Source organism: Schistocerca americana, chromosome 3, assembly GCF_021461395.2.
Source record: "Schistocerca americana isolate TAMUIC-IGC-003095 chromosome 3, iqSchAmer2.1, whole genome shotgun sequence".
Taxonomy (NCBI): domain Eukaryota; kingdom Metazoa; phylum Arthropoda; class Insecta; order Orthoptera; family Acrididae; genus Schistocerca; species Schistocerca americana.
In genome coordinates, this window is record NC_060121.1 from 891569645 (window position 1) to 891596874 (window position 27230).

The following is a 27230-nucleotide window of genomic DNA, read 5'->3' on the forward strand; positions in this document are numbered from 1 at the left end:
CTCGTAAACTGACATATGGCCGGGAGAGTGGTGTGCTGACCACATGCCCCTCCATATCCACATCCAGTGACGCTTGTGGGCAGAGGATGACACGGTGGCCGATCGGTACCGTTGAGCCTTCATGGCCTGTTCGGGCGGAGTTTAGTTTATACTGATGAGTCAAAACATTACGACCACCTGCTTAACGGCTTCTTTGTCAATCTTTGGAACGAAATACGTCACTGATTCGGAGTATCAGAGATCCAACAGTTGTTGATAGGTTTGTGGAGGTATGTGGCATTAGGTGTCTCAGCGCAGGTCACGTAATTCGCGTAAATAAGGGGCCGCTGATTTGCGTATGTGGTGATGGCACCCGATAGCGAGCCACATCTGTTCCATCAGGCGTATTTGGTCTCCGAGGCATCAACGTGAGATCCCTATCATCCTCCTCAAATCGCTGTATAAAGATTCTGGCTCCTAAGCACGGACAGTTAAACTGCTGAAACATGACATTGCCGTCAGGGAAGACATCTGACATGAAGGTAGGCAGGGGATTAGCAGCTGTCAGCGTGTCTTCGATTACTACCGTAAGTTCCATGCAAGAGCAGGAGAATGTCTCCCATAGCACAATACAGCTCCCACCCGCCTGTGTCCATGGCCCGCTGCACGTTTAGATACATCGTTCACCTCGATGGCGGCATTTGAGGAGACGACCAGAAACTTCTAAAGCTTTCCATTAATCTACGGTCCAATCCCGCCGATTCCGTGCCCATTGCAAACGTAACTGAAGACGTCTTTGGGTCAACATGTCAACACGTAGGGGTCGTCTGCTGCGAAGCCCAATGTTCAACAATGTGGGCTGAATGCTATTCTCCGAAACACTTGTGCGTGCACAGTCATTGCGCTCTTACACCACATGTGCCAAACATCGCCATCTATCCAACTTTACGGACCAGACAAGCCTCAGAATCATACGTTCTGTCAAGGCTCGCGGACGCCCTCCCAACCATTTAGCGCCTAGTGGTAGTTTCTCTGTTCTCCTACCTATTTTCATAGATTCTCACGACAGTAGCACGTGAACATTCGACTAGCTTCACCGTTTTCGAGCCACTGGTTCATAGGACCTATGTAATAACAATCTGACCATTGTCAAAGTTGCTTATCTGAATGGATTTCCCCCTCGTGGCCTGCATCGTCGTTAGAATAATTCGCCACCGTCAGTGCTCCGCTGCCATACTTCCCTTACCGCGTCTCGTTTCCGCACGCCCCAGGTGTCACCCAACATAGCGTTGGGCGTATTATTTCGTCTTCCGAGCAAAAAGTAGTTAGCTGGGTTGGTTAAAATACACCAAATACTCCGTATATCTGGCAAGTCCTTCGAAACGTAGAAATACACTGAGGGAGATGGGAATGTTACATCACGAATCCCGCAATGCCCCCAAGTGGCATCCAACATCGCGGTGGGTGTTGGTCGTAATATTTTGTCTTATCAGTAGATGCCCTCTAAGCAAAAAGTAGTTAGCTGGGATGGTTAAGACACATCAGATCCCCGTATATCTGGCAACTCCTTATAAACGAAGAAATACACCTACGGTAATGGAAATGTTATATCACGCAACACCATTCCGCTGTTTATCACATAAGAGGTATTCGATACTTAACTTTTATTCCATTCGGAATTGGTGTCCACTGTCAACACCAGTGTGATACACTCTTGTATTCCTTATGGCATGGAAGCAAACAGCCTTCGAATGCCATCCTGAGAAACTTATAGCGATACTTGAAACACTTGCTGTGTCACTTCAAAAACATTTTGCCTGGACGCTGCTGTGAAAGTATACGCCTTCCCATCTCTTCAAAGACACTCTCTGCAGCTGAAAAATCGATCGTCAAGGATCCCTATATCTCTCATGGCGTTTGCGGCGTGGACTCCAGTGTGACGTCTTACGTTATCCTGCTGCAATACGTAATTTGATACCATGGCTGTGAAAGTTTTAGCAACAGGATTTATCATTCTTGACGCGAGCATTCGGCCTCTCTCCAGCAAATACCAAGTCAGTCCTGTTGTCATATCCAGAAACTCCGTGTTTCAGGAGCTGGAGAGCTATGAGTCTCAGGAATCGCTGCTTCCTGTGACCAATTCGTAGGTCGTCTACGGACATGTTTGGCATGGATTTGATTACCACAAACGGAAGGGAGATTCGTAGCCAATCACCACAGAATGCCACGCAACGTTCCGTCTGACTTTCCCTCTACACTCCGTTATTCGTGGTATTGTGTCAGCGGTAAGTAACAAATGGCAACTTGAGGAAACCAGGCTTCTAGTAATCTGTTACGGACGGGGTGTGGTGACACATCACCTGTCACTACTGCCCGTATTTCAGCTGTTGTTATCCGTCTTTCCTTTGGAGCTAGCAGACGCCCCTACGGTTCTGTTCTTCCATTTTTTTTCTGCTCTTGTTGCCTCCTTGTCACCACACATTCCGCAGGTACCGCACGAGAGCCATCTGTCGGCATGATGCTTCCATATCCCTCGTGTCAAAGATTCGACAATTCTCAAAGTCCTAAAAATGGCGGTAAGGCGCACATACAAGTCCTGTGGATATACTCTATAGTCATCTCTACCTGAAAAGTTCGAGTAACGACAAACAACAGCCGTCGTATTCTCACATCATTCTTCGTCTGTAAAAAAGACTTTTTTCTTCACTGAAAATAAGCTCGCATAAGGCCGAAATCTGAACCACCCTATCAGACAGGCACGGACGTACTGCTGCGTAAGTTTGGTAGCGTTGGGTCAAGGTGTTCATGTTGTAAGGCTTCCCAGTGTCAGTGTAAATTTTCTAAAATTTTTAAATCAGTCGTGTCTTCCCTGTTGCCACAAGATATGTGATGTCATTAAGTATTATGCGCAGAAGAATTCATGGACTTGTGAAGTGTCCGACACAACCATCCAAGCGTCTGTCGTTCATTCCAGTGTTTTACATTGAGCCCTTTGTCTTAACTATATTAAATATATTCGACACACCTGTTTAACCGTGTGTTCGTAATACGAATTGTTATCCTATTTATACTTATTACAGCCAATTCGCAGTCGACAAATGGTTTCTAGTTGATAATGTTAGTTCATACTCCATATCAGATAAGGAAATAATTAAGGGAAGATTTTAGAAAGGAATGGAACATTGCGTGCCAACGAACTGAAAACGCGGAAACACGAAACCATATTTCTCCTGCGATCAGCCAATGAGTAACCATTAGACTGCCACTATCGCCAAACTTCACGGCCATGTTTATGGCCTGTGTAAAACTGAAAGTATATTATAAGTGCTTGAAAATAACTGAGAGCGCATTGTGCGCCTGTTAAGGAGGAAACAAAGCTATTGACCACCTGCTTTTCGACTGCAGAAAATTAAGGACAGAGAGAGACACAGTCAGCAAGCGAATAACTATAAAAGGAAGGTGATGGCCCATCAATAAATCACTCTTAGTTCATACACCCACAAGAGACTTTTTATGATTTTTGTAATTCTGATAAGATTCTAGATTGATGATGTTTTTTTGGTGTCAACTACAACTTCTTACAAACCCCTGAAAAACCGGCAGGTATGATAGGGGGCTAACAGATTCGTAGTCGTAATTCGTACAGTCATTGACACACCTGTTAGATTATTTCAAAAAAGAAACTGCTCTTATTCCTTGCTTCAAAGTTCATTTAAAAGGTGAATACTTTATAGATTCATATCTGTACATGTAGATACAAACATGATTTTTAAGTTACTTGTTGAGTTTTGGCTCTCTACAATTTTCTATTTGGAAAATAAGGCACCTGATGTAACCACATGAGTTGTGTTATCTTTTACGACTAAATATTCCGCTGATGAATTTTAGGATAACTACCATCTATTATACCATTGATAAATTTTAAGGTAACTACCAGATACCCAAAACTACACTCCTGGAAATTGAAATAAGAACACCGTGAATTCATTGTCCCAGGAAGGGGAAACTTTATTGACACATTCCTGGGGTCAGATACATCACATGATCACACTGACAGAACCACAGGCACATAGACACAGGCAACAGAGCATGCACAATGTCGGCACTAGTACAGTGTATATCCACCTTTCGCAGCAATGCAGGCTGCTATTCTCCCATGGAAACGATCGTAGAGATGCTGGATGTAGTCCTGTGGAACGGCTTGCCATGCCATTTCCACCTGGCGCCTCAGTTGGACCAGCGTTCGTGCTGGACGTGCAGACCGCGTGAGACGACGCTTCATCCAGTCCCAAACATGCTCAATGGGGGACAGATCCGGAGATCTCGCTGGCCAGGGTAGTTGACTTACACCTTCTAGAGCACGTTGGGTGGCACGGGATACATGCGGACGTGCATTGTCCTGTTGGAACAGCAAGTTCCCTTGCCGGTCTGGGAATGGTAGAACGATGGGTTCGATGACGGTTTGGATGTACCGTGCACTATTCAGTGTCCCCTCGACGATCACCAGTGGTGTACAGCCAGTGTAGGAGATCGCTCCCCACACCATGATGCCGGGTGTTGGCCCTGTGTGCCTCGGTCGTATGCAGTCCTGATTGTGGCGCTCACCTGCACGGCGCCAAACACGCATACGACCATCATTGGCACCAAGGCAGAAGCGACTCTCATCGCTGAAGACGACACGTCTCCATTCGTCCCTCCATTCACGCCTGTCGCGACACCACTGGAGGCGGGCTGCACGATGTTGGGGCGTGAGCGGAAGACGGCCTAACGGTGTGCGGGACCGTAGCCCAGCTTCATGGAGACGGTTGCGAATGGTCCTCGCCGATACCCCAGGAGCAACAGTGTCCCTAATTTGCTGGGAAGTGGCGGTGCGGTCCCCTACGGCACTGCGTAGGATCCTACGCTCTTGGCGTGCATCCGTGCGTCGCTGCGGTCCGGTCCCAGGTCGACGGGCACGTGCACCTTCCACCGACCACTGGCGACAACATCGATGTACTGTGGAGACCTCACGCCCCACGTGTTGAGCAATTCGGCGGTACGTCCACGCGGCCTCCTGCATGCCCACTATACGCCCTCGCTCAAAGTCCGTCAACTGCACATACGGTTCACGTCCACGCTGTCGCGGCATGCTACCAGTGTTAAAGACTGCGATGGAGCTCCGTATGCCACGGCAAACTGGCTGACACTGACGGCGGCGGTGCACAAATGCTGCGCAGCTAGCGCCATTCGACGGCCAACACCGTGGTTCCTGGTGTGTCCGCTGTGCCGTGCGTGTGATCATTGCTTGTACAGCCCTCTCGCAGTGTCCGGAGCAAGTATGGTGGGTCTGACACACCGGTGTCAATGTGTTCTTTTTTCCATTTCCAGGAGTGTATGTTTTAAGGTACGATGTTCAATAAAAAATAAATAATACTGCATACCGACGGACAATCCACGTTGGCAACAGTAGCTTGAATTTAAGCGTGCCCAATATCAACAAATAGAAGAAAGCTATACGATGGTGTAGAAGGAACTCTGTGTCCCATACTTTTTTTCGGCTGGCACAAAACTGGGCGCAGTAGAGTTTAATTTTGTAGTTGGTTTGAGAATTGGTGAATTATTTTAGGACTTACTTTTCAATGTAGTTTACGCTGTAAAATAAATCATCTACATATCCACTGTGTTTGAGAATGTCTCCGGCAGTAGGACACTAAACGCAAGACACAGAAATATGCCTTAGACCACAGTCTGATTCCCATAAAGCTGATGTACTGATTTCATCAAGGATGAGAACATTGGTCGTGATATTCTGCATTATGATCAATGGAGTGTGTTTTTAGTGTACTCCATAAAATTTGACACTGTCAGTTGGAGCAAGCAATCTATTTGCAATATACTCCTTTAATCACAAATATCTTCTTAAACACCAGAAAGTGCTGTACTTTATGACACAACTAACACATCAAGTGGTAATACAGCCATCATTGTGTTCAAAATGAGTCTTTAATTCTGACCTGTCGAGATTCTTTCGTAATAAGGTGCAGGAATTTTTAAGTTCTGATGATGACACTCTACAGTCGAAACAGTTTAATTTACCTATGAAATTTGATGAAAATATTTGTTAATAAATGGTTGTAGTATTTTCCCTTCATAATATTCCATACTGTCATTTTGTAACAAATGTCAGTTTTTCATTAAAATACCCAGTACACGTCCAAGTTCAAAGTAGGAAAGACGAGCTTCAGCTAAGGTTTGAAAGAAACGGAAAGGGACAGTCTTGCGTTTGCAGCCATAATAAGGTGTGAATTTGAAATTAGCATCTGCAGCTACACAACAGCAAACAGTTTTTTTTCTGCCAGTCACCGTCTAGGGACAATGTAAAGTTTATCCCTAATTTCATTTCATAACTACAGGAAACATAAATATAATGAGTTGCTTCGCGCTAACCAGTTTTCCACCTACGACGTCAGGTCGAGATCTCTGTGTCGCGAGAAGTCTAACGCGCAGGCGGTAAAGGGCTCTGAAACTTCCTCCAATACTCCGTAGCCCGTGGTAGGTGATGTGAACACTTTCATCTACATGGACATAGGTCGTACTCGCGTGATTGGCTGAAAGTGTAAGACACAACTTTCAAATACATTTCTTTTGTTCCACACTCTAATGGCGTCTGAGAAAACATTTGCAAGCTCTGATTTGTCTCTTCTTTATCGATGGTCATTCCTCCCTATCTAAGTGGGAAACAAAAAACAATATTTTGGCTGTCGTAGGGAAAAGCTGTAGATTGACATTTTGAGTGCAAGATTTCATCTGTATAAGAAAAGCCTATGTTGTTGCTATTCCATTTCACTTGCGATATTCGTGACACGTTCTTCGTTTTCTGGCAATAACAGAAAACGAATAACACTGCTTTGAACATTTTTGATGTCTGTCTGGATCTTGTAACGTAGACGTACCCTAGAAGAGAACGGACGAGCCAGCCCCAAGAAGTTTCTTTAGTTGATGTGTTACACCTTCTGAGTGTTCTGTCAGTGGAATAGTCTTCGGTTCTACTTAACTATAGCAAAGTTTGTACGATCGTTAAAATTTAAGTTGTTCTTAAGTTAATTCTAGATATTTTGTTGAATCGACGAACTTCTAAATGTGGCCATCCTTTTGGGTCATCAGTGTTTTGAGTGGTTTTATGCGAGCCACCACGATCACTTGTTCTGTGTCAATTTCTGCATCTTACAGACACACTTTTGCCTAATGTCCCCAATTACTTGTTGTATGTATTGCAATCTCCATCTCCTACGATGTTTGCCCTCTATGGCTCCCTTTAGTACTACGGAGGCTATTCCTTGATGCCTTGATACAATTGATCTCATCCTGTCCCTTACTCTAGCGAGTGTTTTTCACAATTTATTTCACAGACGATTCCGCGGAGCACCTCTTCATTTCTTAATTGGTTAGGTAGCTTAAGTTTCAGCATATTACTGCAACGGAACGTTTCTGTTCTGCCCTTTTTCGGTTCTCTCACGGTCGATGATAGACTTCCATAAAATGCTATATACTCCAGAAATTCCATTCTCAAGTTAAGGCCTACTTCAATTATCATGTACCAGAAATACATAGGAATTATCGCAGTTTCTCGTGTGGAACACATCATACGAGGGTTTCCCAGAAAGTAATGCACCACATTCTTTTTTTCTCAGCCGAAAACAGTGCTACCAAAGCGAAACGTTACGTATGTATTATTTGAAGTCTCCTGAGTGAGCGCACTACGATTCCGTCACTTTCGACAGATAACGTAGCTGCAAGACAGTTTCAAAATGGCGTCTGTAGGTGATGTACTTTACAGGAAACCTGCCGTCATTAAATTTCACACTGCAGAGAATGAAACTGTGGGGAATATTCACGAACGCTTGTGCAAAGTCTATGGAGCATCTGCTGTCGACAGAACTACAGTTAGTCGCTGGACATGTAGGGGATGAGGTCATCAAAAGGCGGTTTGGAGGAGCTCCACGATTTGCAGCGGTCTGGAAGACCATCCACTGCTGTCAAACCTGAGATGTTGCAGCAAGCTGATGACGTCATTCGCGAGGACAGATGCATTACGACTCGGGAGTTGGCGCTGCATCTGTCAATCAGCAAAGGAAGTGTGGATGCTATTATCCGCGCTCTCGGATATTCAAAAGCGTGTGCAAGATGGATCCCGCGGTGTCTAACTGTGGATCACAAATCGCACAGAAAAATCATTTGCCTTGATTCGTTGCAACGTTTTGAAGCGGAGGGGGAAGCCTTCATGTCCTGCATTGTGACAGGTAATGAAACCTGGGTTCACCATTTTGAGCCCGACACAAAACGACATTCGATGGAACGGCACCATTCCCACTCCCCGCAGAAGAAAAAAGTTCAAAGCAATTGTTTCTGCCGGTAAGGTCATGATCACCGTGTTCTGGGACTGTGGAGGTGTGATTCTCATTGATGTGATGCCAAGAGGCGGTACCATTAATTCAGAAGCATATGTCAACACTTTAACAAAACTCAAGACGCGCTTCCGGCGACTTCGGCGCCTCAGCAACCCAAGGGGTGTTCTGCTGTAACACGATAACGCTCGGCCCCACACAAGTCTAAGGACTGCTGAAGACATCGCAAAACAGGGTTGGGTAGTGTTACCCCATCCACCCTACAGCCCTGATCTAGCCCCCTCGGACTTCCACATATTTGAGCCATTAAAGGATGCCATTCGTGGAAGACATTTTGAGAGCGATGAGAAGTTGATTCACACAGTGAAGGAGTGGCTCCGCCACCAGAACAAGGATTGGTACCGACAGGGCATACACGCCCTTGTTTCGCGCTGGGGAAAGGCCACAGAACGGGATGGACATTATGTGGAAAAAATAGGGAGTGTAGATAAAACACCATACTTTTGTGTGTGTAATTATGTTGAATAAAGAATTGTTGAAGAAAAAAATGCGATGCATTACTTTCTGGGCAACCCTCGTACTTTGCACGATTCTGTACCTCAGTCAGTAAAAACGAAAACCTTATAGAACCGCATCTTTCTTCGTCTGTCCGTCTGACTGTTAAGGCCCTTTTATATCAAGTAGGGGAATAGCTATATTTGAAAAACAAAATAAACGCGAAGATCATAAACCGCGGCCAATTGTTACACAATGGTGACGTTTACGTCACATGCAGAGGTCTATGATCAATCGGTGGTCTGAAAAATTTGAGCATGTTGGTCAATGCCATCAAAAATATTGCCATTTATGTCACGTATTTCGATACTTGCCCACTGTCTCATGAAAATCTATAGGGTACGTCCCGTTGGCGTAGAATCATAAAATTTGTCACGCAACAAGGTTTCACCATGCAAGCACAGGGAAAAAATCCTAAAATTGTTAATCTGTAATTATATCACTTTTTTTTTCATTTGTTCCCCGTCTGTCCATCCGTTAAGATGTCGTTTTCCCAGGAATAGGCAGACGTATCAAGTTGATATTTGCGTAAAATATTGTTTACGGTCGGTTGAAGGTGTGAAAAATTTAATGTCGTAAGTCAACGCCAATAAAATATCAGGCATAAATGCCACATCTTTTGATGCTTGCAAACTCACTCATTAAGACCTATACATCAACTGTCCACATACGTGGCGGGCCTGGTGGTCTTAGCGGTCTTGAAACTGAGAGTTCGCTGGATTGATTCGCGATGGGGTCACGGATTTTTCAGTCTTCGTTTTAACCTAGGCTTCAGCTTTCAACGATGTGAGAAATCTCCAGAAACAACATGTGGTTCGGATCGCTCGTTAAACTGTAGATCCCGTTTTCCCTGTTGGATAACTGGGATAGGTCAAGGACACGCAAGTCACCGAAGTGGCGTCCAATAGAAATACTTGCAGCGAACCATTGAGCCTGAGCCAAGAGAAGCTATTATCATTATTTTTATTATTATTATCTATATACAGAATTAACTTAGTGTGGATCCTTCAGAGTGCACGTCATTCTCGCACATGTCCGACTTTTTATATTTGAGGATCGATTGTCACTTCTCTTACCACTCAGATCTCTCATGTAAATCATCTTATAAGTGGCATTGATCATCTTCTGACCTCACGAGATGCTAAACGACTGCATCATCTGCATATAAACAGCTTATTTATAAAGCAAAATGCCACTAACCGTGCCCTGAGGGTACCCAGATACAATTTCGGTTTCAAAACAAGAAATGCCGACAAGAAACCACGAGCAGCTGAGTTGATACACTGCTGCCACATGTACCACTGACGATAAGAAGTTTTGCGGACGCCGATGTTTTTTCGACATTCTAACGAAAGTACGCTGACGATTCCCGACGTCTACGTGATCAGCCGAAGGCACAGATGGCACTGAAGGTGATGTATGCAACAACAAGACCAGTAAAAACAGCTGATGGTGTTACCGTTACCCCATATGGGAATCATGAATCTAGTCGTATGGAGGCGGCAAACGGTAACCACGTAGTTTGATTGGAAGTCGCTGTCTTAAAACCTTGTTAATTAGCTTTTATATGTTGAGTGGTTCACTTGGACAAATCTTATCCAAGTAGTGACGCGCCTTTGACTGTAGATGGATTCACATTCACGACAGTTGACCTATTGAAGTGCTTAAGAAGCCTTTTTAGTCACAACAATAGAAATGATGTAGCAGTAGATACCACTCCAGCTACAGCGAAATAAAACGCTTTTTACATTTATCGTTATCTTAAGGAAAAGATCACTTTGTATTAGCTTCAACATTAACTTGTATCAGTTTACTATTATACCTGTAAAATTATACAGCAGTGAAGCATTAATATTTAGAGAAAAATAATGAAGAAAAACTGTTATTATCGGAAGGAAATATACTAAGAAATATTTTTGGATCCTTACGTGATGAGAAAAACACGGAATGGAGGATAAGAAAAACAAAACAAATGATGAAGATTGACAATAGCTGTAGAACACCGCATCATCACCGAAGTGTTAAAGAAGAGAAGGTAGAACTGGGTAGGTCATAATAGCAGTAATGACGGAGAATAGACTACCTAAAATAACATTCGGCAAGACAGTAGATGGAACGAGAGGAATACCCAGAATCAGGTGGCGTGGTAACATCCGGGAGAGCACAGCTAGGATGAACAGCACCGAATGGATAAGCAGTTCATTCGACGGGAAGTTGTGGAAGGGGTAAGTAGAGCAGATGTATGATCGATAACGCGTGGCACGACATGTAAAGCAAAGCAAAGAGTGGAAGGAGTCACCTTAACAAGCAACGTATTCATGAGTCGGATGTATGCCTACATTGTGCCCAGTATAGCCTACTAAGTAGCATAATGGTTTGACGTTCATAAGGATGAACAGCTTGGTCTCTAATACTACTCATGGATCTAGTGATTATAGTTAAATGTAATTTTCAACTTAGACGTTTAATTAAAAATTCACGTATGGAAGAAATCACTTGTCCAGAAGAAGTGGTTATAATGTAGACGAAAAATGATGGCAGTCTGTTAGAGAACACACTATTTTGCGCTTCTGTAAAATCAAAGAGTGCAACTGGGCAACAATTCATGGAGTGTAACACGTTTGAGCCTCCTCAGAAAGGTGTCCACAGGGTAGTCGAGATGTTTCTGCTCCGATGGCGGCCTTCCTGAGTTCATACAGTGGTTGATGGGGGTTTCTGAGACGGCGCTACTTCGTTGCGAATCGTCGAGTTGCGCATCGGTACCTGATCACCTCTATACTGCACAGCGACGCGCATCAGGCGTCGCACCAGTACTGCATTCTGGGGTAACGAGGTGTTCCCACAGTCCGTTATTTCGTGCATCACAGTATAGAAGTAAGGGAGGCGTGTCATCAGCAGTATCCGACAGCCAGTGAAAGTGACCGCTACATGCCACAAGAAGCGGACTCGCCAGTACAAAAGGAGGCAGGGAGTACTGTGCTGTAAGTAGAGGCACAGTAAGAGCTGACTGAGTCTCTCAGGAGATCTCAGTGACTTCCAAAGTGGAGTAGTCACTGGAAGTCACGTGAAAACGATCAGGGACGTTTCAACTCTTTTAAATCTGCCCAAACACACTGCTGTTGATGTGATTGTGAAGTGGAAGCGAGAATGGGAAAACACGGCTAAACCAAGAACGGGCATGTACTGATGGAGAGGGACCGTCGAGCATTGCGCAAGGCGGTTGTAAACAGTCGCATGAAATCAGTGGAAGGAATTACCCGTGAGTTCCAAACTGTCACCAGCAGTCCAGCCAGCACAGCAACTGTGTACAAAGACTCAAAACGACTGGAGAGCAATGGACCAGCACACATTAGTGTTCAAAAATGGTTCAAATGGCTCTGAGCACTATGGCACTTAACATCTAAGGCCATCAGTCCCCTAGAACTTATAACTACTTAAACCTAACTAACCTTAGGACATCACACACACCCATGCCCGAGGCAGGACTCGAACCTGCGACCGCAGTAGCAGCGCGGTTCCGGACGGAAGCGCATAGAACCGCTCGGCCACAGCGGCCGGCCACATTTTTGTAGTTAGTGCTAACAAGGGAAAGGCCTTGAAAAACTGAGCACAGATCAATCGAGAAAACAGGAAGAAGTTGTGTGGAACTATGAAAAAAATAAGCAAAATATACAAACTGAGTAGTCCATGCGCATGATAGGCATCATCAAGGACAGTCTGAGCTCAGGAACGCCGCGGTCCCGTGGTTAGCATGAGCAGCTGCGGAACGAGAAGCCCTTGGTTCAAGACTTCCCTCCAGTGAAAAGATTAGTTTCTTTATTTTCGCAAAGTTATGATCTGTCCGTTCGTTCATTGACGTCTCTGTTCACTGTAATAAGTTTAGTGTCTGTGTTTTGCGACCATACCGCAAAACCGTGCGATTAGTAGACGAAAGGACATGCCTCTCTAATGGGAACCGAAAACATTTGATCGCATGGTCATAGGTCAACCGATTCCTCCACAGGAAAACACGTCTGATACATTCTATATGACACTGGTGACGGCATGTGCGTCACATGACAGGAATATGTTGTCGAGCCACCTAACTTGTACACTTGGCGAATGGGTAAAAAGATTCTTCTACCTTGCCCGATTTTGGTTTCCTTGTGGATGTGATAATCACTCCCAAAAAAGTGATGAAAACATAAGAGTTTGTCACATAAACTGTAACAAATGAATGCAACAGTTTCACAGTCGCACAGTTTTCCCTGTGCTCTGTCAAAACATGTTTTTAACGTTTTCAAATTTTTCAGTGTGTAGACCGTCAAATCCTGCATATGTCCAAGCAAATCTGAACATGTCATGGAATTTTGGAGAGCGAAGTTGATTATGTGTGAGTGCCTGAACTTTGAAAATAAAAAATTAAACTTTTCACTCGAGGGAAGACTTGAAACAAGGACCTCTCGTTCCGCAACTGCTCACGCTAACCACGGGACCACGGCGCTCCTGAGCTCACTCTCTCCTTGATTTTGCCGATCTTGCCCATGGACTACTCAGTTTGTATATTTTGCTTATTTTTTTCATAGTTTCACACAACTCCTTCCTGTTTTCTCAATTGATCTGTGTTCAGTTTTTCAAGGACTATCCACTGTGCTCACTTATAACTAAACCTGAGGGGTGGGTGGGGGGAGGGGGGGGGGGTGGGAAGCGATGGGGAGGTTCCCTTGTAAGAAACGTTGGAGGTGGTGTAAAAAGCCACGCCACTGGACAGTGGAAGACTGGAAACAAGTGTTTTGGAGTGATCAGGCATATTATACACAGCGACAAGATGATGGAACGGTTCGGTTTTGGCGAATGCTTGGAGAACGTTACCTGTCACTATGTGGAACGCGAGCATTGAAGTGCAGAGGAGGCGATATTAAAGTATGGGGTGGTTTTCGTAGTTAGAGAGTGGTCTTTTTATTGCGCATAAGAAAACGATAAACGTGGTAGGATACGAAGTCATTTTTCGGCATTGTGTACCGCGTACAGTAGAGGAACAGCTCGGAGATGACGACTGTATCAGCTTGACCGTGCACCCTGTCATCAACCAGTATCTGTGGCCCAACGGTTCGTGAACAATAACAATTCTGAAGTGGACTGGTCTGCCCAGAATCCTGTCTTCAACGCAATGGATTACCTTTGGAATGAGTTAGAATGCCAACTTGGCCGAATTCCTCAGGGTGCGGTACCACTAGGTATTTTGAACGACGTTTTAAGGAAGTCTTGTGGAAAACAAAGATTGAACTATGGAAGCAGTTTGTGTGGGCTAAGTTAAAAACTGATTCCTGGCATGTACCATATAAAATAGTCTGCAAGAAAATACGATCACCAACAGTCTTATCCTCGTACAAAAGTGTTGATGCCACGGTAACAGAAAGTTGGCAACAGTCAGTTGCCCTGCTAATCCAAACACAACCTCCTCACAATGGAGAAGAAGGCCTGACGGATGATCAGTATCTGTTACGCAGAATGTTACAGGAAGAATATAGAAACAACAAACTTATGTATCCTTTCGCACATGAAGCAATAAAGCAAATAATTTTGAAAGAGAAAAAGAAAAATCTCCAGGGCCGGACGGGATACCTGCCGAAACCTTATGTGACCAATTACATACACTACTGGCCATTAAAATTGCTACACCAAGAAGAAATGCAGATGATAAATGGGTATTCATTGGACAAATATATTATACTAGAACTGACATATCATTACATTTTCACGCCATTTTGGCTCATAGATCCTGAGAAATCAGTACCCAGAACAATCACCTCTGGCCGTAATAACGGCCTTGATACGCCTGGGCATTGAGTCATACAGAGCTTGGATGGCGTGTACAGGTACAGCTGCCCATGAAGCTTCAACGCGATACCACAGTTCATCAAGAGTAGTGACTGGCGTATTGCGACGAGCCAGTTGCTCGGCCACCATTGACCAGACGTTTTTCAGCTGGTGAGAGATCTGGAGAATGTGCTGGCCAGGGCAGCAGTCGAACATTTTCTGTATCTAGGAAGGCCCGTTCAGGACCTGCAACATGCGGTCGTGCATTATCCTGGTGAAATGTAGGGTTTCGCAGGGGTCGAATGATGGCTAGAGCAACGGATCGTAACACATCTGAAATATAACGGTCACTGTTCAAAATGCCGTCAATGCGAACAAGAGGTGACCGAGACGTGTAACCAATGGCACCCCATACCATCACGCCGGGTGATACGCCAGTATGGCGATGACGAACACGCGCTTCCAATGTGCGTTCACCGCGATGTAGCCAAATACGGATTTGACCATCATGATGCTGTAAACAGAACATGAATTCATACGAAAAAATGACGTTTTGCCATTCGTGCACCCAGGTTCGTCGTTGAGTACACCATCGCAGGTGCTCCTGTCTGTGATGCAGCGTCGAGGGTAACTGCAGCCATGGTCTCCGAGCTGATAGTCCCTATTGCTGCAAACGTCGTCGAACTGTTGGTGCAGATGGTTGTTGTCTTGTAAACTTCCCCAACTTTTGACTCAGGGATCGAGACGTGGCTGCCCGATCCGTTACAGCCATGCGGATAAGATGCCTGTCATCTCGACTGCTAGTGATACGTGGCCGTTGGGATCCAGCACGGTGTTCCATATTACCCTCCTGAGCCTACCGATTCCATATTCTGCTAACAGTCATTGGATCTCGACCAAGGCGAGCATCAATGTCGCGATACGATAAACTGCAATCGCGATAGGCTACAATCCGACCTTTATCAAAGTCGGAAACGTAATGGTAAGCATTTCTCCTCCTTACACGATGCATCACAATAACGTCTCACCAGGCAACTCCTGTCAACTGCTGTTTGTGTATGAGAAATCGATTGGAAACTTTCCTCATGTCAGCACGTTGTAGGTGTTGCCACTGGCGCCAACCTTATGTGAGTGCTCTGAAAAGCTAATCATTTGCAGCATCTTCTTCCTGTCGGTTAAATTTCGCGTCTGTAGCACGACATCTTCGTTATGTAGCAATTTTAATGTCCAGTAGTGTAGATATTTGTTCGATATGTACAATGAGTGTCTCTTGTAATGGAGGGTCCTCGCACTGTGGAAAACGCAGAAGTGGTAACAATTAGTAAAGGGCAAGATAAGGATCGAATGATACCCAAATCCTACAAACCAATTTGTCTTTTGAACGTTATCGGCAAGATATAAGAAAAACTATTATGCCAAAGATTACAAGATCACAGACTGCTCCACGACACGAGCCCTCACCAGTAAGTCAACTGAAGACGCAATTAATAAGGCGATTTCGCTAGCAACAGGTGATGACTGATATTGCTGGCGGTTTCGGTAAACTATATAGGCCGTCTTTCATCGGTCGCTTTAGGGGTTTAGGGAGCCCAGAAGCGCTGTATAACTGCCTGGGAGATGATTGCCACGGACGACATGTTTCTTTAACATGCTCAGGAAAGAAAATAACGAAGACAGTAACAGTGGACATCTTGTGAATGACTTCCTTCAGGGTAACGACATCGCTGGACTTGAGTGGCCAGCATGTTCTCCAGACATGAACCCTATCGGAATTGCCTGGGGTAGATTGAAAAGGGCTGTTTATGGACGACGTGACACATCAACCACTCTGTGGGATCTAAGCTGAATCCCCGTTGAGGAGGGGGACAAAGAGGACCAACAGTGTCTTGATGAATTTTTGGATAATATGCTACGATGAATACAAGCATGCATCAATGCAAGAGGACGTGCTACTGGGTATTGGAGGTACCTGTGTGTACAAAAATCTGGATCACAACCTCGGAAGGTCTCACTGTATGGTGGTACAACATGCAATGTGCAGTTTTCATGAGCAATAAAAAGGGTGGAAATGATGTTTATGTTGATCTCTATTCCAATTTTCTGTACGAGTTCCGGAACTCTCGGGACCGAGGTGATGCAAAACCGTTTTTTATGTGTGTATGTTAGCATCAGTCGCAGGATATGGTGATAGCCTTTGGGCTCATAGATCGCAGCTAGTGAAGCGAGCCTCAGTAGTGAGAAGAGTTCAACTAAGCGTGCTACTAATTTTACTGGGCGCCTACTACATACCCCGAATGATGCTGTCATAGTAATTTTAGGACTATGCTCACTGGACTTGGAAATTAAGTAAAGAGGGGCCGTTTACTGGTTAGAGAGAGGCAATCAAATGGAAGGACGAAGGGTGCTTCGAACTGAGGCCAATTCGAAAAATGCAATAGAAGGTGTCCTATTACAACTGTGGAAAGATGAGTGGGACACTTCAGGCACGGCTAGTAGAACGTACGAATTTCTCGCTAACATCAGGGAGAGGTTAAAAACGAGATATCTTAACCCATCAAGGGGTTTCATACGTTACTTGGCTGGCCATGGCCCTACACAAAATCAGACGAATGACAGCTGAGCCTGTGGCAGTGTGGGCACACCAGAACACACAGTGTGGGACTGCACGCTCTATGAAGATGCAGCGGGTAATGAGCGTCACGTATTAAGGATATTGAATCCCAACGCAGCACTAGGGGGTGAGTCGACCTGGTGCATCTTGGACTGCAGTCCCAGTGACCAGGAAGGCCAATGGAGACTTCACGAGGCATTCAGTCGTGAGTAATCATGCTGCCATCCAAACAAGACAACATACTCTGTCTATGGAAGAAGATAACAGAGGTCTGCGACCGCCGAGTGAAATACTGTCCCAAGAACCTACACTGCGTTGGTGCAAGCGATCATGGAGGTGTGGACTTTAAGAAGTAACAGTGATGTGTAGAATTACTCGCTACACAGTGGAAAAGCTGCTGACGCGATGCCCGACGCCAAAGGAATCCAGCAGACTATGGCTGTTGACCGGGATACCGTGAGGGCCGATCTGGTAGTGGATACGGCCATTTACAAGTTAAATGTACCAAAATAAATGCATACACAGAGAACAAATTCTGTAGCGTTTGTAATAGATTAGCAGCTGGGTAAGTGGTTTAGGATTTTAATGTAGTTTCGTAGTAGTAGAATCATTTGTTTTTTTTTAAAATTAAGACACAGAAATAACTAATTAATACATAAGTTATTACTATTGCAGGAGTCCGCCTGCTTGCCTCCCCTGCAGTGGGCCGGGGTTCGATTCCCGACCGGGTTGGAGGTTTTCTCCGCTCGTGGACTGGGTGTTGTGTTGTCATCATCATTTCATACTCATCACCGGCACGCAAGTCGCTCAATGTGGCGCAGACTGAAATGAGACTTGCACTTGTAGGCCAACAATGCCATACGATCATTTCATTTTTTCACTATCCAGGGAAATGTGGTTTGCACTGCCCATTTTAGCTTTTTGGGTAACAGGCTGTAATTATGAAGACTAAATAAATAAATCACCACCAACTTCTCTGCTTTCGGTTCTTGAGGAAGAATGAGCTGTAATTCCTCCACAGACATTCAGTCATTGAAAGCATCCCCAGCAGAACTCTAGCCGTCATAAAGGCGTAGGGTGTACTTATAGCATATTAATGTCCACTAACAACTTTCCGGATAAGTTTGATCGGATAGTGTGTTTTCTATCACAATGGGCGCCACGAAGTCAAATTGGCCGGCCGGAGTGGCCGAGCGGTTAAAGGCGCTACGGTCTGGAACCGCACGACCGCAACGGTCGCAGGTTCGAATCCTGCCTCGGGCATGGATGTGTGTGATGTCCTTAGGTTAGTTAGGTTTAAGTAGTTGTAAGTTCTAGGGGACTTATGACCACAGTCCCATAGTGCTCAGAGCCATTTGAACCATTTTTTGAACGAAGTCAAATTAATCTAGTGGACATGGTTCGGTAGAGCCGTTGTGATATATTCTTTTCGTTGTATCCAAAAGCAATAATTTGTAGAAAATTGTTGAGGCTTTCCTGGCCATTTGTTTACGTAATGCCTGTCGGTTTCTGACTCGGGATTGTGGTGCGACGTTTATTTAATGATTTTTCTGATGTTTCGCCATCATGAGTGACTGGAGCTGTCAAACGCGCCGCCTCCATTGCTAGTGGGAGAGTGGAGTGCGGTTATCCACGACATATGGTGCACTCCGACACCAGATATGGAGGGCGAGCGTTTCCTAATGACAGCCACTCGTGGTGGCGAAATACCAGAAAAATCTTTAAAAAAACGTCGGCCCGCGATGGCGTGTCATAAGCGGACAGGCAATAAATAGGTCAATATGCCTCTTCATGTCTTCGCGGCGCAATGATTGTTCCATAAAATTGCGGCGTGCAGTGAAATTTTTGCGTCTATACGCCCGAAATTATATGCAACAATACGTCAATAATTTGTAATAGCCGTCGTCAGGTGACGAAGCGGCTGTTGGCGACCAGTATTTGGACGTTCTTCAATGTTTTGCTTCTCATCATGCCGGCCGAAGGTTCGAATGACTCGCTGTGGAGGACATGGATTCGACGGAGAACTGCTCGTGCGTCTCGTGCTTTTCACTGTAAAGCGACACCTCGCACACAGTGTAATTTTGTGATTAAGATTCGAGGCACATCCTCGCTGTGAAAGGGGCACACAAAGCGCATGGTCCCGATCACCATTGAGGACACAATGCTCTCTTCTGAACTGCACTGAGGTTGCAGCGCTGTTCCCATTACAGACGTAGCCGTAGGTAGGGATTTCATGTGGCAGGAAAGATGTTGATAAAGGGATTTCGCAATAAAAACAAGACCCCAGGTAATCTAGTGATGAGGATGGTCCCCGATCTTTTACGAGAGGTTTTCATACACGCAATAATTAGAACTTGATGTACAGCACTTTGAGTTGTAGTTAGCAGTGCCAGGTTAAGTGTAGTGCACTCACCAGCATGCCGACGCAGTGGGTGCAGACGAAACCGATAACCAGCGTGGCGACGGCGCCGAAGGCGAGTCCCGAGTTGCGGAAGGCCATCGGCATCGCCAGAATGCCCGTGCCCAGGCTGCCCTTCAGCAGGTGCATCAACGCGCCGCCGTCGCTGCAAAACACACGGGCTCGCACGTTACACACACACATCACGTAACCGTCTCCTCACTTACGCATCTGACTATACACACTGAAGCGCCAAAGAAAATAGTATAGGCATACGTATTCAAATATAGAGATATGTAAGCAGGCAGAATAGGGCGCTGCGCTCGGCAACGCCTGTATAAGACAACAAGTGTTTGACCTAGTTGTTAGATCGGCTACTGCTACTACAATGGCAGGTTATCAAGATTTAAGTGAGTTTGAGCGTGGTGTTACAGGCGGCGTACGAGCGATGGGACACAGCATCTTCGAGGTAGCGATGAAGTGGAGATTTTCCCTTACGACAATTTCAAGATTGTGCCGTGAATATCAGGAATCCGGTAAAACATAAACATCCGATATCGCTGCGGCCGGAAAAAGATTCTGCAGGAACGGGACCAACGACGCCTGACGAGAATCGTTCAACCTGACAGAAGTGCTACCTGTTGTGGCGTAGCAAGACAGCCACGCCACGGAAGTAGCCGAGAGGCACGCGTTTGGCAGGCAGGAGAGAGGTCTGTAACAGGATACGTAATGAATGCTATAAAGAAAAGTACGTAGCTTCTCTAATACTTAACTTTAATCCATCCTTGGTACATCGCTGTTGACGATATAAGTGAGACTCCATAGATACATGCAATGTTACTAATGGCGCCTTGCTAGGTCGTAGCCATGGACTTAGCTGAAGGCTATTCTATTGGCTCGGCTAATGAGCAATGCTTCGTCCGTGTAGTCGCTAGCAAAGTCGTCCGTACAACTGGGGCGAGTGCTAGTCCGTATCTCGAGACCTGCCTTGTGGTGGCGCTCGGTCTGCGATCACACAGTGGCGACACGCGGGTCCGACATGTACTAATGGACCGCGGCCGATTTAAAGCTACCACCTAGCAAGTGTGGTGTCTGGTGATGACACCACACTACCCTTCCGCAAATTGCTGCAGATTTCAGTGCTACGACATGAACAAATATCAGCGTGCGAACTATTCAACGAAACGATATGGGCTTTCGGAGCCGACGGCCCACTGTTGTACCCTTGGTGACTGCACGACACAAAGCTTTACACCTCGACTGGGCCCGTCAACAGCGACATTGGATTGCTGATGACTGGAAACTTGTTGCCTTGTCGGACGAGTCTCGTTTCTAATTTTATCGAGCGGATAAACGTGTGCGGGTATGGAGATAACCTCATGAATCCATGGACCCTGCATGTCACCAGGGAACTGTTCAAGCTGGTGGAGGCTTTCTAATGGTGTGGGACGTCTGTAGTTGGAGTGATATGGGACCCCTGACACATCTAGATACGATTCTGACAAGTGACACGCGCATAAGCACCCTGTCTGATCACCTGCATCCAATTATGTCCATTGTGTTTACCGACGAATTTGGGCAATTCCAGCAGGACAATGCTACACCCCACCCGTCCAGAACGTTATTGAGCATATCTGGGATGCGTTGCAACGTGCTGTTCAGAAGAGATCTCCACTCCTTCGTACTCTTGCGGATTTACGTACAGCCCTGCAGGATTCATGGTGTCAGCTGCCTCCAGGATTACTTCAGACATTAGTATAGTCCATGCCACGTTGTACTGCAGCACTTCTGCGGGCTCGTGGCGGCCCTACACGATATTGCGCAGAAGTGCCGCTACGTGACGTAGCATAGACCAGATTAATGTTTATGAAGAGCCAAGAAACTGGTACACCTCGTGACGTCGGGAGCTACTGCGCGATACAAGCCGCAGTGTCGGAGGCAGAGGCTGTGAAAGAAACTGTAAGTTGTGTCCTACCAATGAGTCATGTGTACCTGCTGCTACTGCAGCATGAGAATGGCTCCTGTGTCACTTCGAGCGACAGTATATTCATACCACATATGAACCTAAATAAACGATATTAAATATCATTCAATAATTTTCAAAGTAGGTGTACTAGTTTTTGTTATTCAGTAGAAGATTGTATAAAAATTTCAACATTGTAACTATCATAGTTTCGGAGATTTATCTGTTGGTACAATTTGAAAACATAAACAGAACTGTCAGTGTGTAGAAATAATTACTTGAGATTTTCATATTATAACTTTAATATTTTTCGTTTTCGTAATATAAAAATCAAACAAAATTATTATTTGTGTCTGATATTGATATGGGAGTAAGTGAGAGAGAGTGAGAATGTGTATGTGGGACATACGATAAATTTCAAGATTAAATTTGTGTAATACATTATGCAATCATAGGGTGGGAAAGATATTTGTGCCCACTTTGGCGATGACGTATGTCTAAGGGTACTTGCTTTTTAAGGAGGCAGCCAGAAAAAACAGTTGAAAGTATAATCATTTTCTAAATTTATTTCAAGTTTAGTTTTCCTTTCGTTTGGATTTCTTAAAAATTATATTAGTATTTGCACGCTGTAATGAAGTAATTGTATCTGTGAATAGTGATTGGCACAGGCCAGTTTTGGTGCGAGAATGATCTCGAACGATGATTCTGATTGGCTAGTCAAACAAATCAACCAATCAGAATCAAGCAGTTCCTGCGCACTGCTAGATAGATAGGCCGTGATAGAAGCAGCATCAAGGAGAGTCGTTCGCCAGCTTCGGACACGGAAACACATGTTAAATATGATGATCCTCATTATGTGTAAAATGAAGGAAAATTGAGTTCCTCGTATTTAATACGTGTCGTGACTAACGCTGATATAGTTACAACCAGTTTGATGAAAGTTTAGAGTTTCGGATGTGTTTTGTTGGAAAGTTAGTCGCGCGTGAAGCTTCGGCCTTTATGAAAATTCCGTGTGGCGTATTCTGTATTTAATTATAAAATATTTGGCGAACATCTTTTGTTATAAAGATCACTGAAAAAGACTGAATGTAAAACTCAGCCGACCGCGGTGGCCGAGTGGTTCTAGGCACTTCAGTCGGGAACCGCGCGACTGCTACGGTCACAGGTTCGAATCCTGCCTCGGGCATAGTTGTGTGTGATGTCCTTAGGTTAGTTAGGTTTAAGTAGTTCTAAGTTCTAGGGGACTGATGACCTCAAATGTTAAGTCCCATAGTGCTTAGAGCCATTTTCTTTTTTGTAAAACTCAGAGTAGCGGATCAGTGATTGTGAGACCGCGTCTCCAGTCGGGTTGGACTTCTGCAAAATTCTGAGTGCTTTGCGTGTGAAGTTTGTGTTTGAGTGAGAATTAAGAATGAAAGAATAGTTTTTCAATGACTAAGGACTTGGTAGCGCGTAAATTTGTGTTATTCAGAAATAAACATTACTAGTCTGAAAATATTAGGACACTTATTTCAGTCGAAATTCACCTCATTACCACCCGAAATGATGTTAAATCACAATACAGGAACTGCTACGAGAGTTTACGCGGACTTTGCAGGATAGATATTAGCCAACATCTTTCTTCAACGCTGGTTTCACGTCGTTTTGTCAGTATCTACACCTGCAGAGCAAAGGGACAGTGAGTGGACGCCGTACGGAGGTAGGTGGACTTTAAGTTTGAACAGTAGGACGAACGACGAAAAATTAAACTACGCCCCGCCGCAACCTGCCTAATATCGTGTAGGGCCGCCGCGAGCACAGAGAAGTGCCGCAACACGACGTGGCATGGAGTCGAATAATGTCTAAGGTACTGCTGAAGGGAACTGACACACACACACACACACACATTTACAGGGTGTTACACAAAGGTACGGCCAAACTTTCAGGAAACATTCCTCACACACAAAGAAAGAAAATATGTTATGTGGACATGCGTCCGGAAACGCTTACTTTCCATGTTAGAGCTCATTTTATTACTTCTCTTCAAATCACATTAATCATGGAATGGAAACACGTAGTAACAGAACGTACCAGCGGGACTTCAAACACTGTTACAGGAAATGCTCAAAATGTCTTCCGTTGACAAGGATACATGCATCCACCCTCCGTCGCATGGAATCCCTGATGCGCTGATGGAGCCCTGGAGAATGGCGTATTGTATCACAGCCGTCCACAATACGAGCACGAAGAGTTTCTACATTTGGTACCGGGGTTGCGTAGACAAGAGCTGTCAAATGCCCCCATAAATGAAAGTCAAGAGGGTTGAGGTCAGGAGAGCGTGGAGGCCATGGAATTGGTCCGCCTCTACCAATCCATCGGTCACCGAATCTGGTGTTGAGAAACGTACGAACACTTCGACTGAAATGTGCAGGAGCTCCATCGTGCATGAACCACATGTTGTGTCGTACTTGTAAAGGCACATGTTCTAGCAGCACAGGTAGAGTATCACGTATGAAATCATGATAACGTGCTCCATTGAGCGTAGGTGGAAGAAACTAAAATGAGCTCTAACATGAAAATTAAGCGTTTCCGGACACATGTCCACATAACATCTTTTCTCTATTTGTGTGTGGAATGTTTCCTGAAAGTTTGGCCGTACCTTTTTGTAAGATTAAACATTATAATTCAGTTAATAGGACACAAGAAACGTATGGATCAGAGTGCCTAACATTGAATAAGAAAGGTGAATTAAGAGAACTAGAAGAAAGAGAGAGAAAAATATTAATAAAAGTCCTGGGTCCGGAGAAAAACAAGGAAAGTAGGTGGATTAAAAGGAGAAATGGAAACCTATACAAAAATACAGAAACGATCACAGATAGAATGAGGAAGAGACGGCTAAAATTTTATGGACATTTAAAAAGAATGGAAGAAACACGGATTACAAAGAAAATTTTTAATTACGTTAGTAAGCTGAAATAAACTGTAGGATGGATAGAAGCAGTAAATAAGACGCCTACAAAATACGTGTTACAGAAGAAATAATAACTTGACAGGAATAACTTTAGGCTACTTATAGAAAACGCAAACTATGTAGAAGATGAGCCAAAACCTCGACCAAAGAGAGTGTGGACAGATGAGCAGAGACGAGCAGTTGGCGGGAAAATGAAGAAGTACTGGGAAGAACGGAAGAAAAAGAAACACCATAAGTCTTAAGTTGTATACGGTCCATAGTTGGCCATATATATATATATATATATATATATATATATATATATATATATATATATATATATATATATATATATATATGTGTGTGTGTGTGTGTGTGTGTGTGTGAAAGAGAGAGAGCGTGTGTTCGTTCATTTTCCATGTGTTGCTAAATCAAAATTTACTTGTATGCTCTCCTCTTAATTTTTGTGATGGGGTAAGAAGGACCTAACTCCAACAGGCGTGCGGCTAAGGCTCCGAATTGGGTGACGTAGAAGTATAACTCATAAATGTCTTCCAAAATTTATCCAAATTTCGTATATACGAGACTCATTACTTGTATAATAATTTGTAAAAACTACCATGGAGGTACAGCACCCTAGCCAAACCAAGAGGTGGGTGAGAGGGTGAGAAGTCGTGACATGTAAAGGTATTCGATAACGACTGATATTAGTGTGGCATGCATAGTTTACGAGAATAATATACACAAGAATGGATTGAGGATGTATTAGAAGACGATCAGTTTGGCTTTAAAAATAATAAAGGCACCAAAGAAGCAATTCTGACCCTGTGGTTGATAATGGACGCAAGACTAAAGAAAAATCAAGACACGTTGATAGGATTTGTCGACCTGGAAAAAGCGTTGGACGATAAAATGGTGCAAAATGTCCAAAATTCTGAAAAAAGGAGTGATCTATAGAGAGAGAGAGAGAGAGAGAGACGGGTAATATACAATATGTACAAGAGCCAAGAGGGCATAATAAGTGTGGCAGACCAAGAACGAAGTTTTTCTATTGAAAAGCGTGTAAGACAGAGATGTAGTCTTTCGCCGCTGCTATTCAATCTGTACATCGAAGAACCAATGATGGAAGTAAAAGAAAGGTGCAGGAGTGGAATTAGAATCTGTGGAATTGGAAGGATATCAATGATACGATTCGGTGATGACATTGCTGTCCTGAGTGGAAGTGAAGAAGAATTACATCGTCTGCTGAACTGAATAGACGGTATAATGAGTACAGAATATGGACTGAGAGTAAATTGAAGAAAGACGAAAGTAAATGAGAAGCAGCAGAAATGAGAACAGCGAGAAACTTAAGATCAGAATTGATGGTCACGAAGCAGATGAAGTTAAGGAATTCTGCTACCTAGGCAACAAAATAACCAATGGAGGACAGAGCAAGGAGGACATCAAAAGTAGACTAGCAATGGCAAAAAGGGCTTTCCTGGCCAAGAGAAGTCTACTAGTATCACACATAGGCCTTAATTTGAGGAAGAAATTTCTAAGCACGTATGTCTAGAGTACAGCATTGCATGGTAGTGAAAAATGGACTGTGAGAAAACTGGAACAGGAGAGAATCGAAGCATTTGAGATGTGATGCTACAGACGACTGTTGAAAATTAGGTGGACTGATAATGTAGGGAATGAGGAGGTTCTGCGCAGAATCGGAGAGGAAAGGAGTATGTGAGAAACACTGACAAGGAGAAGGGACAGGATGAGAGGACATCTGTTAAGCCACGAAGGAATGACTTCCTTGTACTGTATAGGGCAAAAACGTTAGAGAAAGACAGAGACTGGAATACATCCAGCAAATAATTAAAGGCAAGGGTTGCAGATGCTGGTCTGAGATGAAGAGGTGGCGCAGAAGAGGAACTCGTGGTGGGCCGCATCAAACCAGTCAGAAGACTGATGACTCCAAAAAGAAAAAAGAGAAAAAGATGCATAGTTTGTAGTTTGCTGTGTCCCTTAGGTCATTGGTGACATTCTTGAATAATATGCACCCCTAGCAGTTGAGAGTGCATAGACAATGTCATACCAGCGTATCTCTCTAACGACTGGTGAAATACCTAGCAAACCTGCTACATCTGGTACTGAGCACCACAGGTTTCGAATCTGTGCCAGACAGCATGGACCTCGATTACCACTAGAGGTTTCTGCAGTGTCACACCATAAGCCATGGCTGCACGCACTCCTGGCCTGCGTATAGTGTGAGGGCGCCACTGTGGAACATGTGGTCCCAGCAGCCGATAGCGATGTAACCTGTCATGTATTTAAGCGCCTGCCTCTCACTCTGCGAGTCCTCCACAAGCATAAATCCCTCATCCACCCCATTCTCTGCTATGCCCATCCTGCCTGGATTTCCATCCCTCCCACCTACTATAAGTCCCTCCAAATCTTTGGACGCCTTGCGCTTCACCTTACCTATCGCATCCGTGTCCCATACCCCATGCAGATCCTATGTGACTTGATTCCCTTCCCACAGCTTCTCCTTTTCCTCGAATGGATACAGATCCTTTACACTTCCTGCTAACCCAACACCCACTTGTCTCTCCCATCCTCACCCATTCCAGCCTGTT

General features: G+C 44.6%; 1 protein-coding gene across 2 annotated transcripts in view; it reads right to left on the reverse strand.

The window, feature by feature from the left end:
• The window catches only part of LOC124605356 (proton-coupled amino acid transporter-like protein pathetic), a 431929-nt gene that overhangs the window by 70157 nt on the left and 334542 nt on the right, over positions 1-27230 (reverse strand). For both annotated transcript variants that reach the window (XM_047136981.1, XM_047136982.1), the window contains exon 4: positions 19742-19892. In XM_047136981.1, coding sequence (XP_046992937.1) covers positions 19742-19892 — 151 coding nt within the window. The remainder of the gene's footprint in view (positions 1-19741; positions 19893-27230) is intronic.